The sequence below is a fragment of the Lutjanus erythropterus genome, chromosome 2 (assembly GCF_056507025.1).
Source record: "Lutjanus erythropterus isolate fLutEry1 chromosome 2, fLutEry1.hap2, whole genome shotgun sequence".
Classification (NCBI taxonomy): Eukaryota; Metazoa; Chordata; class Actinopteri; order Lutjaniformes; family Lutjanidae; genus Lutjanus; species Lutjanus erythropterus.
In genome coordinates, this window is record NC_139318.1 from 45,696,847 (window position 1) to 45,712,258 (window position 15,412).

At 37.6% G+C, this 15,412-nt stretch overlaps 1 protein-coding gene across 1 annotated transcript; it reads left to right on the forward strand.

Annotated features, from left to right (window-relative positions):
- Positions 1-1,899: 1,899 nt before the first annotated feature.
- On the forward strand, positions 1,900-11,833 carry LOC146332300 (CD276 antigen homolog). The gene is made up of 7 exons (XM_084743625.1): positions 1,900-2,083; positions 3,117-3,434; positions 3,772-3,810; positions 4,515-4,787; positions 9,239-9,517; positions 11,065-11,131; positions 11,740-11,833. Exons 1-7 carry the CDS (start codon positions 2,014-2,016, stop codon positions 11,831-11,833), a joined length of 1,140 nt encoding a protein of 379 aa, XP_084599751.1. The 5' UTR covers positions 1,900-2,013.
- The last annotated feature ends 3,579 nt before the right edge of the window (positions 11,834-15,412 follow it).

A 15,412-nucleotide genomic window follows, 5' to 3' on the forward strand; every position in this document is an offset into this window, starting at 1 on the left:
GGCAGCTGACTGACATCAGTGGATGAATGAGGAGCAGAAGTGATGAATAAATACAGTCCATTTACCAAATATGATCATACTGAGGTAGACATGGACATTAAAAAAACACAAGACTTCACTGAACAAAAGCCTGCTGGTCCACTGGAAAAGATTATCAATTATTCTGTATCTGAAGTGAAATATGATGTGACTTAATATTTTATTTTGATATTTGTGTTGTTGACATTATTTGGGACAAGACTGTGATGCTTGTGTTTATTTCTTAAGGTGCTTGAGAGTTTTGTATCCCTGTATCATCATGAGGCAGGATGACCTCATGATAAACGAGGCAGTAACAGGAGGTGTAATCCAGCTGTGATCTGGGGATTATCACATCTGTGTTACCCCACCGTCTTTGTCTAAGTGCCCTTGAGTGAAGCACTGAACCTCAAAGCTGCTCCAGGGGTGAAGCACTGCAGGCGACCCTGCCCTCTGACCTCTGGGATGAAGTTTCACTTGCCTTGTTTACACTGACAATAAAATGTAATTTAACCAATTTAACTCACCTTAACTTGTGCTGACAATCTCCATTATTTTGTCAAGACAAGCTAAAGATTATAATGTTTGCAAAGGGAGGATTTATTACAGGATTGTTGTATTAAACTGCATTATTTTTCAGTTCAGGGTGCAAAATTAACTTTTTTGTCCACCAGCCAAATTGTTACTGAATGTTCAGATTTTTACCATCCACTCAATAAATTACCATTGTATTTTTTGGCTGGTGAATGAAGCAGGTCAACCAGATAATTGTATAATTTACCAGCATTTGACTAAACTGCTGGTACTAATTTTGTGCCCTGGTAAGTTTTACCTTATAAACTGGACACAAAGTATTTATTGTTGGCTGTGATGTTGAAGTTCATGTAAGTTAATTCTGTGTACTGAGTATCATGTCATTCCAGGCAGCGCTTAATCATTTCTATATGAATGTTTGAATAAAAACTAATGTTGTGATTTTTTTGTTTCTGTGTGATAAAACTTTGATGAAAGAAGTTAGTTTGCTGTATTGTATTACTGAATAAAGAAATACACGTAGCAGATGAATCATATTAAAACAAGACTTCTAACAGACAGTTTACCACATTAACAGCTTCATGAATGTTGATTACAACTAAATATTAATCACATCAACAGATTCATTTCTAACTGAAGAACCAAAGTCATCATAACATCACCTTATCATTGTTGATATATTTTTTTATTAACTGGGCATTTTTCCTGTTAGTTGCTGATGTTTAGTAAAGTGTGGGTGTATATTGTGATCTACAGGAGGATTTTACTTTGTGAAACATTCTTGTAAAAGGAGGATTAGAATAGAAACATGTCAAAACAAAAGACAAAGTAAACAGGCAACCAAGAGGCTCAAAATGACAAAAATAAAAATGCCTTTACACTGACAGTGTGGAAGGCTTTTACTATAATTTATTATAATTATTTTGAGTATTTTGTATGCCTTTATGAGATAATGATAATGGAGAGATGTTACAAATATCTGCAGCTGCACTTAAAGCCAAACTGTGGTTCATGGTTGACCTTTGACCTCTGAGCCTCAGGTTTTGTTCTTTTATTTGATCATGAGGAGACTTCAGACTGGATTAAATGTATAAAAATAAATAAAATGTTGATTTGGAGAGATATCCACACATTTACACACATTTACAGTTTTTCATACAGACATTGTGTTTTCCTCCTCAGGCTTTATTTCCCTCACAGTTACAGTCAAATGTGAAATGTCAGTGTGAAGATAAACTTCTGCTGAAGTGGGTTCTGTCCCAATTTTAATCATCTGTGGTATGACTGTAAATGAGACTTTTATTGTGAAGGATGACCGCAACGGAAGTGTCTGTGCAGAAGCTGAAGAATCGAAAGTGTTTGTGATGTGCAGCTCAGAGAGACAGAAGTCATTTAAATGTTCGTTAGTGGCGTTACAGTGACGTCATAGTGATCGTTGCTCTTCGAGTGACGTCATTAACCATGAAGCTTCTCGGTGTCGTGAGTGTGTGTCTCGTGACTTGGTGTGAAATAACGTTTGGTGAAGAAAAAGGTAAGAAAACTAATGACTTACAGGTTTATCATATATACGATGTTCAGTATTTACAGGTTTATCATATATATGATGTTCAGGGCGTCGCCTCCATCCTGCAGACAGAAATGCGTCACTGAACTTTAGACGCTGATATTTATGATCTAATCTGAGTCTGTCCGCTACGATTACACTGTTTACTACTGATATACTGACATTAGACTTACTGACAGTGTACATATATATTCTACTGTTGGTTCCAGCTGTTTTTACAGACTGAACTGTCTGTAGCTGAACATGTTCAGTCTACACTGCTGTATTTTATCATCAGTCATAATGGTGGTAGATGGAGAGTCTAATATTTTCTGATCTACAGTTTATTATAGATCCAAGACTAAACTGACTGAAGGGACTGAGAGAAAAAGACACGATCACATCACATCTGTTCCTTCAGCACCATGGACAGATCCATCCATCACTACACAACACAGTTAGACAACACTTTGCTTTGAGCTCCAGTTTACATGAGTTGAACCAAAAGATGTAAGACTTCTTCAATGTACATAAAAGGTTTTTTCTCTCAAATTTGGCGTTAAATCTGATTAAACTGCAGGATTATAACACAGGTGTGTCTTAGACTGGTCACAATTAAAGGACACTAAAATCTGCAGTTTAATCTTGAAAAACATGATTATTTGGCATTGAACTATGGTTATTTCACACAGGGTTATAGATATCATTTTTTTCTCCAGGAGGGCAAAGTCATAAGCCGAACTACTCTACCTCTGATTGGCTGTTACTCATTGCCTTTTTTGGTTGGGTTGATTAGGTATATGGAAGTATAAAAAATAGAAATGAACATAAAGAAGTAAAGGAAAAAGATGCAGTTTGAAGGGAAATTCAAAGGATTTTCTGAGGACAGTGTGCCAGACAACAAAATGAAAAGTTAGTTGTCATAAGTTTATTTGTTAAAACAACAACCTTCCATGTGTGTGTCTTCACTTCCTGACTGTTGATGTAAACATGGTGATGAATCCATGTTTTTATCTTCCAGGACCAGTGGTGGTGGAAGAAGGCAGTGATGTTATTTTACCCTGTTCCCTCAGCATCAACATTGAGTCAAAGCTCTTTGACTGGAAGAAAGATGGTCAGAAGGAGGTGTTCCTGTATGACGAAGGCCATCATTACAATAAGGACCGTACAGGTCAAGATGAGCACTTCAAAGGTCGCGTCTCACATTTTCAAGACCAACTGAAGCGCGGCAACGCCTCCATAATCATCAGAAATACCAAGGTGTCTGACAGTGGAAACTACACCTGTGCTTTTCCACGTCTTCAGCCGAGTCAAATGTTCCACATTAAGCTTGTTGTTGGTGAGTGCTTTCATTAAACACTTCAAGATGGCCGCTCATTTACTGATGACACTGCTTTAAGAGTCCCACATGGACTTTTGTCAAGTAGTCACAATACACATCTGGCAGAGCCTGGTCCCCACAGAGCTGCAGCCACATCTGGAGTGATCACCTCTGGATCAAACGTGCCTGATATTAGTCACACATTGTCCATTATGTCTCTCTGTCCAATGAAATGTCTTCAGTCTATAGTAGATGAAATCTGAGTGTGCACTCTCACATTTTTTCTACAGTATTACATGTCTGCCAAGTTGATATTTCACAAACAGCCTAACATCTGTTTTGTTTTGTCTTTCAGGTCGTATCTTAAAAGACAGAGCAGAGGAAAACATCCCAGGTGAGTCCTGATTGTGATGACGTCACTCTACCGATCACAAGTATGTGTTGTGAGTTTGTCTCCACAGGCCTGAAGTAATTCAAAAAACTTTAAATCTGTATGACTCACTGTGTGGAGCAGACCGAGATCATTCTGTGCAAAAAACCCCTACACATCACTTTTTAAAACCGGAGACATTTACCTGAATATTAGGTTTGTAGGGAAATTCCCTTGAGTTTTATTTTACATTCAAAGTCAGCTTTAAGAGAAGTTATTTTTAGCATTTAATGGTTGTAATTTCATGAAAAAGTCATTAGTAATGATCCAATCTGGCAATAATTAGATTTTATGGTTCTCTCTTGTATGAAACTCAGACTCTCTGTCTGAGGAAGAATGTACAGCTTGAAACGTCATGTTAATAAATTTTCATACGGGAGCTCTTTTGGTGTGTGGATCTTGTGTTATCTTTTATGCTTTTGATATTTTGGTAGAAGTTAAATGTGTCTGAAATATAACCCTATGTCACATATTGGGAGGTGTGCCTAAGGCTTGTGTTGTTTTGTAAGTCTTCCAATTTCTTATTTTGTTTCTTCAATCTTCAGGGCACGTTAATGTTTATACACAAACAGAGAAGGGATCAACAGAGAAACATCCTGATATTGAAATTTTCTAATTATGTAATGACCTATTACACTCTATTGTTTCTATTACATTCACAGGAGCAGCTCGAAAACCATCTGTCACAATTCTTGATATGGCAAAGGACTGGTCTCTGCTGCAGTGTGAAGTTCTTGATGCTTCTCCAAAGCCTAAAGTCGAGTGGCAGGACAGTTCTGGAAACATCCTTCCTGCTAAAGAACCACAGGTCACAGAGAGAGGAGGCAGCTATGACATCATCCTCAACACGACTGTGACCAAGACTGACCGATATCAATGTGTCGTCACACAGGAGGAAATCAACCATCGGACTGATGCAAAGATTTATGTGCACATCAATGGTGAGATTCTTCCTTGTCATATTTTTATATCCAAAAATGTTGATTGTTTGTGTTTCCAGAGGAAATTTGAATGTCTGTTCAGACTGAACTCAAAACAAACTGAGATGAAGACATCACATAACAATGTGTCAAACTGCATCACTGTTACTGAGACTCTGAGACTCCATGAATCTACAGAGATCAGAGGAAGAATGAGAGGGTCTGGAGGGAAACAACAGAAAGAACTGGAGTTTGTAGTAAATGTTGACATCAGTCTGATCAGTCACACAAACACACACAATTTGTACATGCCTGGCAAGCTGTAGCTAATAACTGTATTATCAGTATTTCAGGTGTTTGTGCTGAATAAACACAAACTGTAAAAACACACCAGCTGTCAAACTCAGAGGATTAAATCAAGACAGAAATGAACTTTGTGTTGAGTCTGAATTGACCTTTTAGGACGATGAACATCATTAATAATACAACAGTGATTCTACACTAATACTACATGAGATCTACATGATATTCAGTTCCATTCACAGTGTTACATTTACTGTTTGTCAACATGTTTCAGAGGACATGTTTGAGGACAGACATGAAAGTGTGAGGACATGTAGTGGACAGCTGGAGGACTGCAGGTCTGTGGAGTCTGAGGAGAGAAGGTGTCCTGGGAGAAGAGAGCAGGGACTGGAGACAGAGAGACAGACAGACAGAGAGAGAGAGAGACAGAGAGAGAGACAGAGAGAGACACACAGAGAGAGAGAGAGAGACACAGAGAGAGAGAGAGAGAGACAGAGAGAGAGAGAGAGAGAGAGACACAGAGAGAGAGAGAGAGAGACAGAGAGAGAGAGAGAGAGAGACAGAGAGAGAGACAGAGAGAGAGAGACAGAGAGAGAGAGAGAGAGAGAGACAGAGGGAGAGACAGAGGGAGAGAGAGAGAGAGAGAGAGAGAGAGCTTTATTAATCCTTGTTGTAGTTTTTACTGGACAGTTTAAACTTGTAATTAGTATCATTACATTGCAGTGAGGCTCCCAGATGACAAACATGTTGGTATAAATGTCTCTTCTTTCCACTTGTTTCATCGACTGCAGCAGAGTGTTGGTTGATTACAAGCAGAAGAAAGTTGAAATGCAGCATCAGGTTTTGAGTTGAAGTGAAAATGGAGATGAAAAGAAGAGAGAAAGTGTCCACATTGTGATTTGTAAATGTGAGCAGGAATCCTCCTCCTCTGTGTGAGTGTGAAACCAGGAGTTCACTAATGTTCAACACTTGACACACTTACTAACATTTGGCTTGTGCTTTGTATTAAATGTGAGCGTGTGCAGCTTCACTAAAGCACGTGGGCCGATTCAACCAATCACAGGTGGCGTCTGATGGAAGCATCAGGCTGCAGCACAGAGGACACAAAATGTCAGCAGAGTGCCATTATACAGCTGTGATTTACAGACAGATGTGTGATTGTGTGTGCAGCTTCCTGACAGCAGAAGTACTGAGTGTAAACAGGCTGAAGTCAACTTTCTTCTCCAGGAAATGAAGCAACAACCTCACAAATAAGATCATTACACTAAACTTATATGAATGTTGTATATTTGAACGTTTGGACGTCCCTGAACTTTAAGGCAGCTTTATTTGTAGATCACATTTCATACACTGGAGTGATTCAAAGTGTTTTACACAGAAATAAAAATACAGTAAAAAGGTCAAAGATTTATCATTAAAAAGTGCAAAAGTACAGACAAGAGATACAAAAGATAAAAGAGTTAAAAAGTAAACTGGTGCAGTTCAAATCAAGAGAAACAGAAAGATAAAAGAACACAACAAATACTTTCAGATGCACATTGTGAGTTTAGAATAATTTGTTCTGCTTCAAAATTATCTTCAAATATTATTTGAAATCTGTTTTCTAAGATCTTAACAGTGTTTTCTGTTACACTAAAGTAGTACGGTAATACTGTGTTCTTGTTCTAATGTATATATAAGTTCTATAAGTTGATCATATGTTTTGTATGTGAGATCAAACTAGTAACTATATCTGTCTGATAAATGAACACTGGAAAAATTAACAAGTTGACAAAAAGTTTCAAGGCAACTTATTTCAATATATTTTTAGTTTTTACCACAAACTATTAAGTTTTGAAAATGTTTTACCAACTAATAAATGATTTGTTGCGATAATTTACTATTTTATTTAGATAAAGTGAAATGTTTGAGTTTTGGAAACCCTCCAAAAATTTTATTTTTAAAATTGTTGAGTAAACTCATTGAAGTTAAAGTGAATAATGGTTACTAATTTAATATTTTCTATTGTAACCATTTAATTTTCAAGCACCCAAATAATGACAAATCACTGCTGACTGTAAACAATATTTGAAATAGAAATTTCTAAAAGTTTTTAAACCTCAAAGATTCAAGTTTATCTAAAAAAGAAAAGAAAAATTATCTCAACAAAAGATTATAGATCAGCAAAACTCAAAAATCTACTGAAGACCTTTAAATAATGAGTTTACTCAATGTGTTTTTTACATGTAGTGGAGTAAAACTACAATATTTTCTTCTGAAATGTAGTGAAGTAAAAGTATAAAGTATCATAAAATGTAAATACTGGAGTACAAGTACGTGAAAATGATCCTTAATGACAGTACTTGAGTACTTGTAGCTGGTGTGTCTGTATATGTTTGTTTGTTAATGTGTGAAACAGTTTATGAAACAAGACGTGTTTGCTTTTAAAAAGCCAGTGTTTGATATTTGATGAGAGTTTTTATATTAGTTTACTGCAGTACAAAAGGTTTGGACTCAGCTCACGTTTTACACAGTTTCTTTTAGAATAGTTCACCTCTTGTTTCATTCGGGGCTGATTTGGTCAGATTTGTCAAATATTTGATGAGGATTGAATTTTTGCGTGTGTGAAATAATTGAGTGTGTATTTTGGAGCCGTGGATAAATTGAAATGATGAAAGGTGAACAAAGGTGTAGTTTTAAAGAACAAATGTGTGATAATGTTCTCCTGAGACTGTTGATCAGATACACTCACTTTATTACTGAGCTCATAGTTAAAGGTGCTGTTGTTCTGGACGACATTATACTGAGAGCTCTTTCTAATATTTTCTCCTCCGTCTTTACAAACATGAGCTGCTCACAATATTAGAAACACCTGTGAATATAATGCAGTCCAGTTCAACAGCATCACTAACTATGAGCTCAGTGATCAAACATAGAAGTGAATGAAGAGCTGTGTGACAGTGTGAAAACAAACTCGACATTATAGACGTCAGAAAGTCAACTTCATGTCACAACACTTGTATTGGATGACATTAGATTGTACAGGTGAACCTAATAAAGTGACTCACTGACACAATTAAACCCTGAGAACACAAGAGGTGCACAAGCTTCTAAGAGCTTCTGTTTGATATTTGACTTGATTTTTTAAACGACTTTAGTGTCGAAGAAAATATCGTCCACATATCAGACGACAAATTTAACGTGAAATCATTTCAATATATGTTTTAGAAGAATAAATGTAGTGTGAAAATGTAAAGGGTTGTCCAAACATCTTCACTGTATCTGAGCTTCTGTCATGATATGAGTCAGAAATAGTTTAGAGCTGCACCCATTAATCCATTATTAATTGATTATTAAATTAATCACCTACTGTTTTGATAACAGATTCATCATTTTGAGTCATTTTTTAAATTAAAAAGTGTCCAAATTCTCTGATTTCAGCTTCTCAAATGTGAATATTTTCAAGTTTCTTTCCTCCTCTCTGACAGTAAACTGAATATCTTTGGGTTTTGGACAAAATCAGACATTTGAGGACGTCGTCTTGGACTTTAGGAAACACAGATTGACATTTTCCACCATTTTCTGACATTTTATGGACCAAACAACTAATGGATCAATGAATAAAATAATGATGAGATGAATGTATAATGAAAATAATAGTTAGTTGCAGCTCTAGTGTGGTTGTAAATAGAGAGCAAACCTTTGGTAGAAGTTGAACGTGTCTGAAATATGATCTCTTATACAAGGTGTGTAATTGTGTCTTATACTGTGTTGAACAAGGATACAAGGTGATTTATTGATCATTTACAACAAGGATGTCAAATGAGATTCTGTTGTAGTTCCCTCTTTGATCGATTGATTGATTGATTGATTGATGTGAATTGATTGAAGAGATAAATGAAAGTAGAGAACAAAGTAATTTCTAAGGTGAAGTGCTGATGATGAATGAAGCAGTCTGACAGTCTGAGGGAAGAAGCTGCTCTTCAGTCTGGTGGTACAGCAGCAGATACAGCAGGGTGAACAGGCTGCTTTACTATTTATTTCACTTTATTCTGCTTTTATTCAATCTGAAACAAACTCTGATCAACATTTACAAGCAGAGATGTGATTACAAACATCAAAATGTGACTTTATTCTAATGCTGTAATTGTCTTATAGTCTATAATCTATTGTTTCTATTATGTTCACAGGTGCAGCTACAGAACCGTTTATTAAGATGCTTGATCAAACGAAAGACATGGCTCTCCTGCAGTGTGTCGTTCGAGGAGCTTCTCCAAAACCTAAAGTAAAGTGGCAGGACAGTTCTGGAAACATCCTTCCTGCTAAAGAACCACAGGTCACAGAGAGAGGAGGCAGCTATGACATCATCCTACAAACTACTGTGACCAAGACTGACAACTTCAGTTGTGTCGTCATACAGGAGGAAATTGGCCACAAGACTCGTTCTCAGATTTTTGTGCATATAAATGGTGAGTCTTCCCTGTCGTAATGTGTCCTCAGACTGAGCACAAAGCAAATAGTCATGAAGACATTTGCACAAATTGAAAATTTTTCTAAATTAAGTCAAAATTCACACTGGTACTGAGACTCTACCTCATGAATCTACAGAGATCAGAGGAAGAATGAGAGGGTCTGGAGGGAAACAACAGAAAGAACTGGAGTTTGTAGTAAATGTTGACATCAGTCTGATCAGTCACACAAACACACACAAGAATTTATTAAAGTCGACACACAAACCCAGTAAGAGATTTATAAATGTCTGCTGTGAGCTGATCCTGAGGATCAACATGAAAACATGAAGACGAGGACGATTTAGAGACTGAAGTCATTAGAATCAGAGACATTTCTGTTCCACAAGTGAAAAGAAAAAATGTTGTGAAAGTGAAGAATTATTGTTCCACATGTTCCACCAAAATCCAGCGAGGCTCTCTGAAGGTTTGATTATCTGTAGTTGTATAGATTAGATAGAGAACTTTATTAATCCCAATGAGAAAGTGCAGCAGCAAAGTTCCACATGAATCACATAAGAAACAACATAAAGACACTGTCACAGGCCGACTGTGAGACTGAGACACAAACAGGAGACACACAAACAAACACATGTTCTCAATGTGGAAAGTCAGTAGTGTCGGGAGTGGATGAGTGAAAATGTGCCGCTGGATGTTTTGCTGTAAAAACAAAGAAAAGGAAAGCAAAGACACGACACAGAGGTGTCCAGGTGTGTCCATGCTGCTGATGAACCTCCCAACAGGTCTGCAGCCCTGGAGACAGAAAGCACAGCAACAGCAGAGTCGACCAATCAGAGGAGCCCAAACAACACTCAGACATGGAGAGAAGATTTTAGTCAGTCAGGATTTTATCATTTTATTGAACTGAACTAGAAACTGAAGTGAAAGTAAAAACTAGGAGCAGACTTTAACTCTAAATATATACAGAGATAGTTCCTGGAAATAATCTGATACCATGGAGGCACATAAAGGATTTGAACTGGAGTTTTTACTGGACAGTTTAAACTTGGAATTAGTGCTAAAATCAGATTTGATTATCAGTTCTTATTCAGGTTGTAGCTCCAAGTTTCAAACATGAATGATGATTTTCTAGTTGTAGTAATTGTGAGTATTAAAGCAGCATGTATGTGGAGAGATGTGAAACTGTGTCTCAGTCTGTATGTGAACAAGAATCTCTAAATATTCTTTATAGCCTTTTATTAACGAGTTTAAAGTCTATTTATCTTTAAGAGCGTCATGCTGCATAAATCCAGACTGTGTATCTCTCCTCTCATTGTGCTCCAATAACTGTAGAGTCGACCCTCCACCAAGAAGCTCATCATGATTTTAATCTGGACGTCACTGAGCAGCAGTCAGTGGTGGAAGAACAACTCACAGTCTGTACTTACAGGTCCAGTCTGTAACATTTAGGAGGGTTTATTGTCAGAATATGTCACAGATATAATATTCATCAAATCATCAACATAAACCAGCGCACACTGAACTGAGTTACTGTGATTTTTATTCAGAGCGAACGACGTGTTTCGCCCGTGGCGTCTTCAGGTTCGCTCAGCAGAAACACATGAGCTCTCACAGGTGAGCTAAATATACACGGGTCCTGTGACTAATAATCACACTTACTTCATTTTTCTTTTTCTACATTTTTCCTTTAACATTCTTCAAAAACATTTTTCAAAAGATAATTTACAATTTATCCAAAAAGCACAATAATAAATTCACACAAAATGACACAGATCAAAAAACAAAGCGAGAGTCATAAAGAGTTCCAAGTGTTAGAAGAATAATCTGTAAGTTAAGATCATACCATTATGCAGATGACTGAAGTTAGAGATTTAAAAAAAGAGATGGACTGCAGGTCCTACTTCTGTCCCTCTACACTGTTAGACAGAAAGGGGGAGTGACAGGGAAGAGACAAGGGACCTGATGTCTCATCTCTCCCTGTGGATCCAAATGACCTGTGGAGGGAGATATAAGTTCATATTTATATCACAGAAAGGAATTCAAATCCTGTGTTTCATTAAGTCCATATGGCTCAAGTGTTTTCAATTCATGGATCCAAAACTCTTCCCTTCTTAAAAGTTGCTTGATCAGATCACCTCCTCTTGGACTGGGTTGCACTTTTTCAACACCCACAGATTTGAGTGAAGCGACAGACCCGTGTTTTTTCTCTTTGTAACGTCCAGCGATGACATCATCCGTGTTCCTGTTTCTAACGGCCACCTTATGCTCAGCGGTTCTCAGTCTGAGGCGACGTTTTGTTCGGCCCACATACATTAAACCACGAGGACGTTTCAAAATGTAAATGACGCGTGTAGAAAGACGATTCATGAATTCTTTGACGCTGTATTTCTTTCCTGAATGTTGGTGATTGAATGTTTTGGTGTCAAACGTATCAGAACAACGTGAACATTTTCCACATCTATAATTTCCATAAACCTGTTGAGACGATTAGTTTGTGTGGGTTCCTCGTACAGAGAACCAACCACAAAATCTCTGACATTTCTCCGTCTTTTAAAAGAAAAGCGAGGTTTGGGAGATGTCAAATGGTCCAAACTCGGATCGGATGTTTATAATCCTGTTGACTTGCATAGATGCTGAACAATATTCAGATACAAAGGTCACTCTGTTGTCAGAGTGTTTAGAGGAAGGATTAAGTCGTTCTTCACTCTTTTTGTTTTTCATGAGCTTTTTTATTCTCTTGGTCAACAAGTGTCTGGTTATACCCTCTTTGTTTAAAGCTCTGGGACATTTCTTTAGCCTCAGTTTGATAATCATCTTCTTCACTGCATCTTCTTCTCAATCTGACAAACTGACCATATGGGATGTTACTGATAATATGGTCAGGATGGAAACTAGTAGAGTGCAAGATGCTGTTTCTATCAGTGTCCTTACTATAAATAGATGTCTCTATTTGTTTGTTTTCATTAACAGTGATCCAAAGGTCCAAGAAGTGAATTTTTTTCTCGACTGTATTCCATAGTAAAATGCAAGGTGGGATAAATCCTATTTATATGGTCACTAAATGCCTTGAGTTGATTCTCAGAGCCTGTAAACCTCATGAGGACGTCATCAATTTATCTTCTGAAAAACAAGATGCTCTTAGCAAAGGGCTTGTTGTTAAATATATATCTGTCTTCACATAAACCCACCAACAAATTTGCATAGTTAGGAGCAAATGGTGACTCCATACTTGTTCCTGGAGATCGCAGGTGATACTTATTGTCAAACATGAAGTCATTAGATTTTAGGATGAACTTAGTAAGTGACATAAGCAGTTCCACTGGAAGTTTATCTTTCCCAAGATCGAGATCAAAATTCACAGCTTCTAATCCACCTTCATGTGGAATATTAGTCTACAAACTTTCCACATCAAAAGTGACCAGAAAAGAGTTTTCAGTCACAGTGATGTCGGCCACCAGTTTCAAAACATAGATGATAAATGAATAAAATCACAGTAAGTCAGTTCAGTGTGCGCTGGTTTATGTCGATGATTTTATTTGAGATGTTCCTGTGGTCGACCAGCACCTGATCCTTGAGACTGGCTGTGCAGAGGGACTTCTGTTCACATAATATTCATAAGTATGTTTTCATTAGTGTATAATCACCTGAAAATAAGAACCGTTGTGTTTTTGTTTCCTTAGAATGAGTCCTTTATATCTACAGAGGGAGCAGGTCCTCTTCTGTGGAGGCCGCCATGTTGAACCACCATGTTTAGAAATATTAAGTAGCATAAAAAGTACCTCAAAATTATACTTTTACTGCTCAGTGAAACATAAAACTATCTAAGCTGCATGTTTATCAGGACAGGTAGTATTTTATTGAAACCGATATAATGAATAGGAGCTCTAACAACAGCTGTGATAAAGTAAAGACGTGTTTCTAAGACGTAATCCAGAGTCCATGGTGTCCTGGGCTCAGTGTGTAGAGAACCTCGGCTGTAGACAGATTGTCACACACATTTGCAGATGTCAGACACAGCAGCAGTTTAACAACAGTCACATGTAAACAGGCTGAAGTGGAGGTGGCAGGACAGTGATTCAAACAGTCTTCATACTGATGAGCAGCACGTCTCAGAAACAGGACCATGCTACAACATCACCCTCCTCACTACTGTGAGCAAAACCAAAACCAACCTCTGAGCTGTGAAGACAAGCAGGAGGAAACTGGACATAAGATCCAAGCTGACATCACTGTTCCTGCTGAGATTCATCCCAGTGGGGTTTGAATCTGCAGGAACATCAACACCTTTAGTTGTTCTTTGTGTGGACTGTGAGCTCCAATCTGCTGTTTATCATCTGCACTTACATTCTCACTCTGACACAAACTTTATCTTCAGTTTCAGGGTTCTCCACTGAAGTGGTTGTCGGTGGTGCAGTTGCTATTGCAATTCTTCTTATTGTTGTTGCCGTTCTAGCTGGGCTGCAGTACAAACATTGTAAGAAAGGTAAGTTTAAATAGTTCATTGTATCAACATATTCATGATGAACAGACAACACACCACATTCTTTATACACCCAGATTAAGATGTTGAATATAACTTTGTTTTCCTTCCTTCAGGTCCACAGAAAGAGACAGTGAGAGACGGACAGAGAGACTCCAGTCATTCAGACAATCTGATCCAAAAAACATAACAAGCTCTACATGTGATGTGAAGCTGCTGAAGTCTGTGTGAGCTGTCGAGTTTCATGCTGGACATTTTTTCTGCTCTTCACTTATTTCAGTAAGTTTAAGTGTTAAACCTGGTTTTAAGGTTAAAGTTAAACTTAGTTTCAGGTTGAGGTTTGGATTCTGGTTGTGTTGAGGCAGACAGTTGTGATGCTGAAAATGAAGGTTGTTTCAGTGATTAATATGCATGAAGCTCATCCTGCTTTCATATGGAAACTGTCCCGTCACCACGACAACAATCTGTCCCTCAACTTAACCAGGTGTCTTCATATACTGTCCTCTAACACAGGGGTGTCAAACATGCAGCCTGCGGGCCAGAACTGGTCTCCCACAGGGTCCAGTCCAGCCGATCCAGTATGAAAATTACAGAGATGTCATTAATTCCAGTTTTTCAGCTGCACTGTTTTTCCTGATTTGTCCACTGGGGTTGATGCTGATAATCAGAGCAGCAGCTGGAGACGCTGTTATAGATCCACATGTTTACATACAGACTACATGACTCAACTCTGTCAGTCGCAGGCTGCTGTTCATGCAGGAGACACCAGGGGAAAAAGTCTTTAAAAAAAAGTGGACACAGAGTGTCGAGTTATCAAAGAAAAATGGACCAGTTCACATTTCTTCACATGTAATGACAGCAGACATTTTTGAGGTTTTGTTATTTAGAGGTTATTCTGTACTGGTTTTACTGGTCCAGCCCACTTGAGATCAAATTGGGTTAAATGAACTAAAATGAGTTTGACACCCCTGTACAGCATGAACCCTCCAAACTACAGAGCTAGCTAACAATAAATATATATACAATCAATACCTTTATCTCACAGCACTCAATACTGTATTTGATAAAACATAGTTTTTAAAAAAGTGTCTAAGATGAATGTGGGACACAAAGTTCTGTTAAAGACGTCATGATTGAATTTAATGAGTGATTTAGCAGAATGGTCCAACATCCATGTAAATATTCAGTGTGGTGATGAGGTCGGTTCTGTTCAGGTACTTTGATTTTATCACACAGATTGGAGTTAACAAGGTGACAACAGAAGAGAACAAGTGGCCTTTAATGCTGACAGAACTGATTATTAATCAATCATTCTGTTCAATGACTATTCAATTAATAGTTTGTCTTGAATTCTGATTCAACTCTTGTTCAACTTTAAGAGAAAAATTATTGACTATTGACACTCGATCTGTCAT

Coding starts and splice junctions, on each gene's coding strand:
- LOC146332300 (XM_084743625.1), top strand. CDS start 2,014: ATGAAGCTTCTCGGTGTCGTGAGTGTGTGTCTCGTGACTTGGTGTGAA. Junction 2,084..3,116: donor AACGTTTGGTGAAGAAAAAG/GTAAGAAAACTA, acceptor TTTATCTTCCAG/GACCAGTGGTGGTGGAAGAA. Junction 3,811..4,514: donor AGCAGAGGAAAACATCCCAG/GTGAGTCCTGAT, acceptor TCACAGGAGCAG/CTCGAAAACCATCTGTCACA.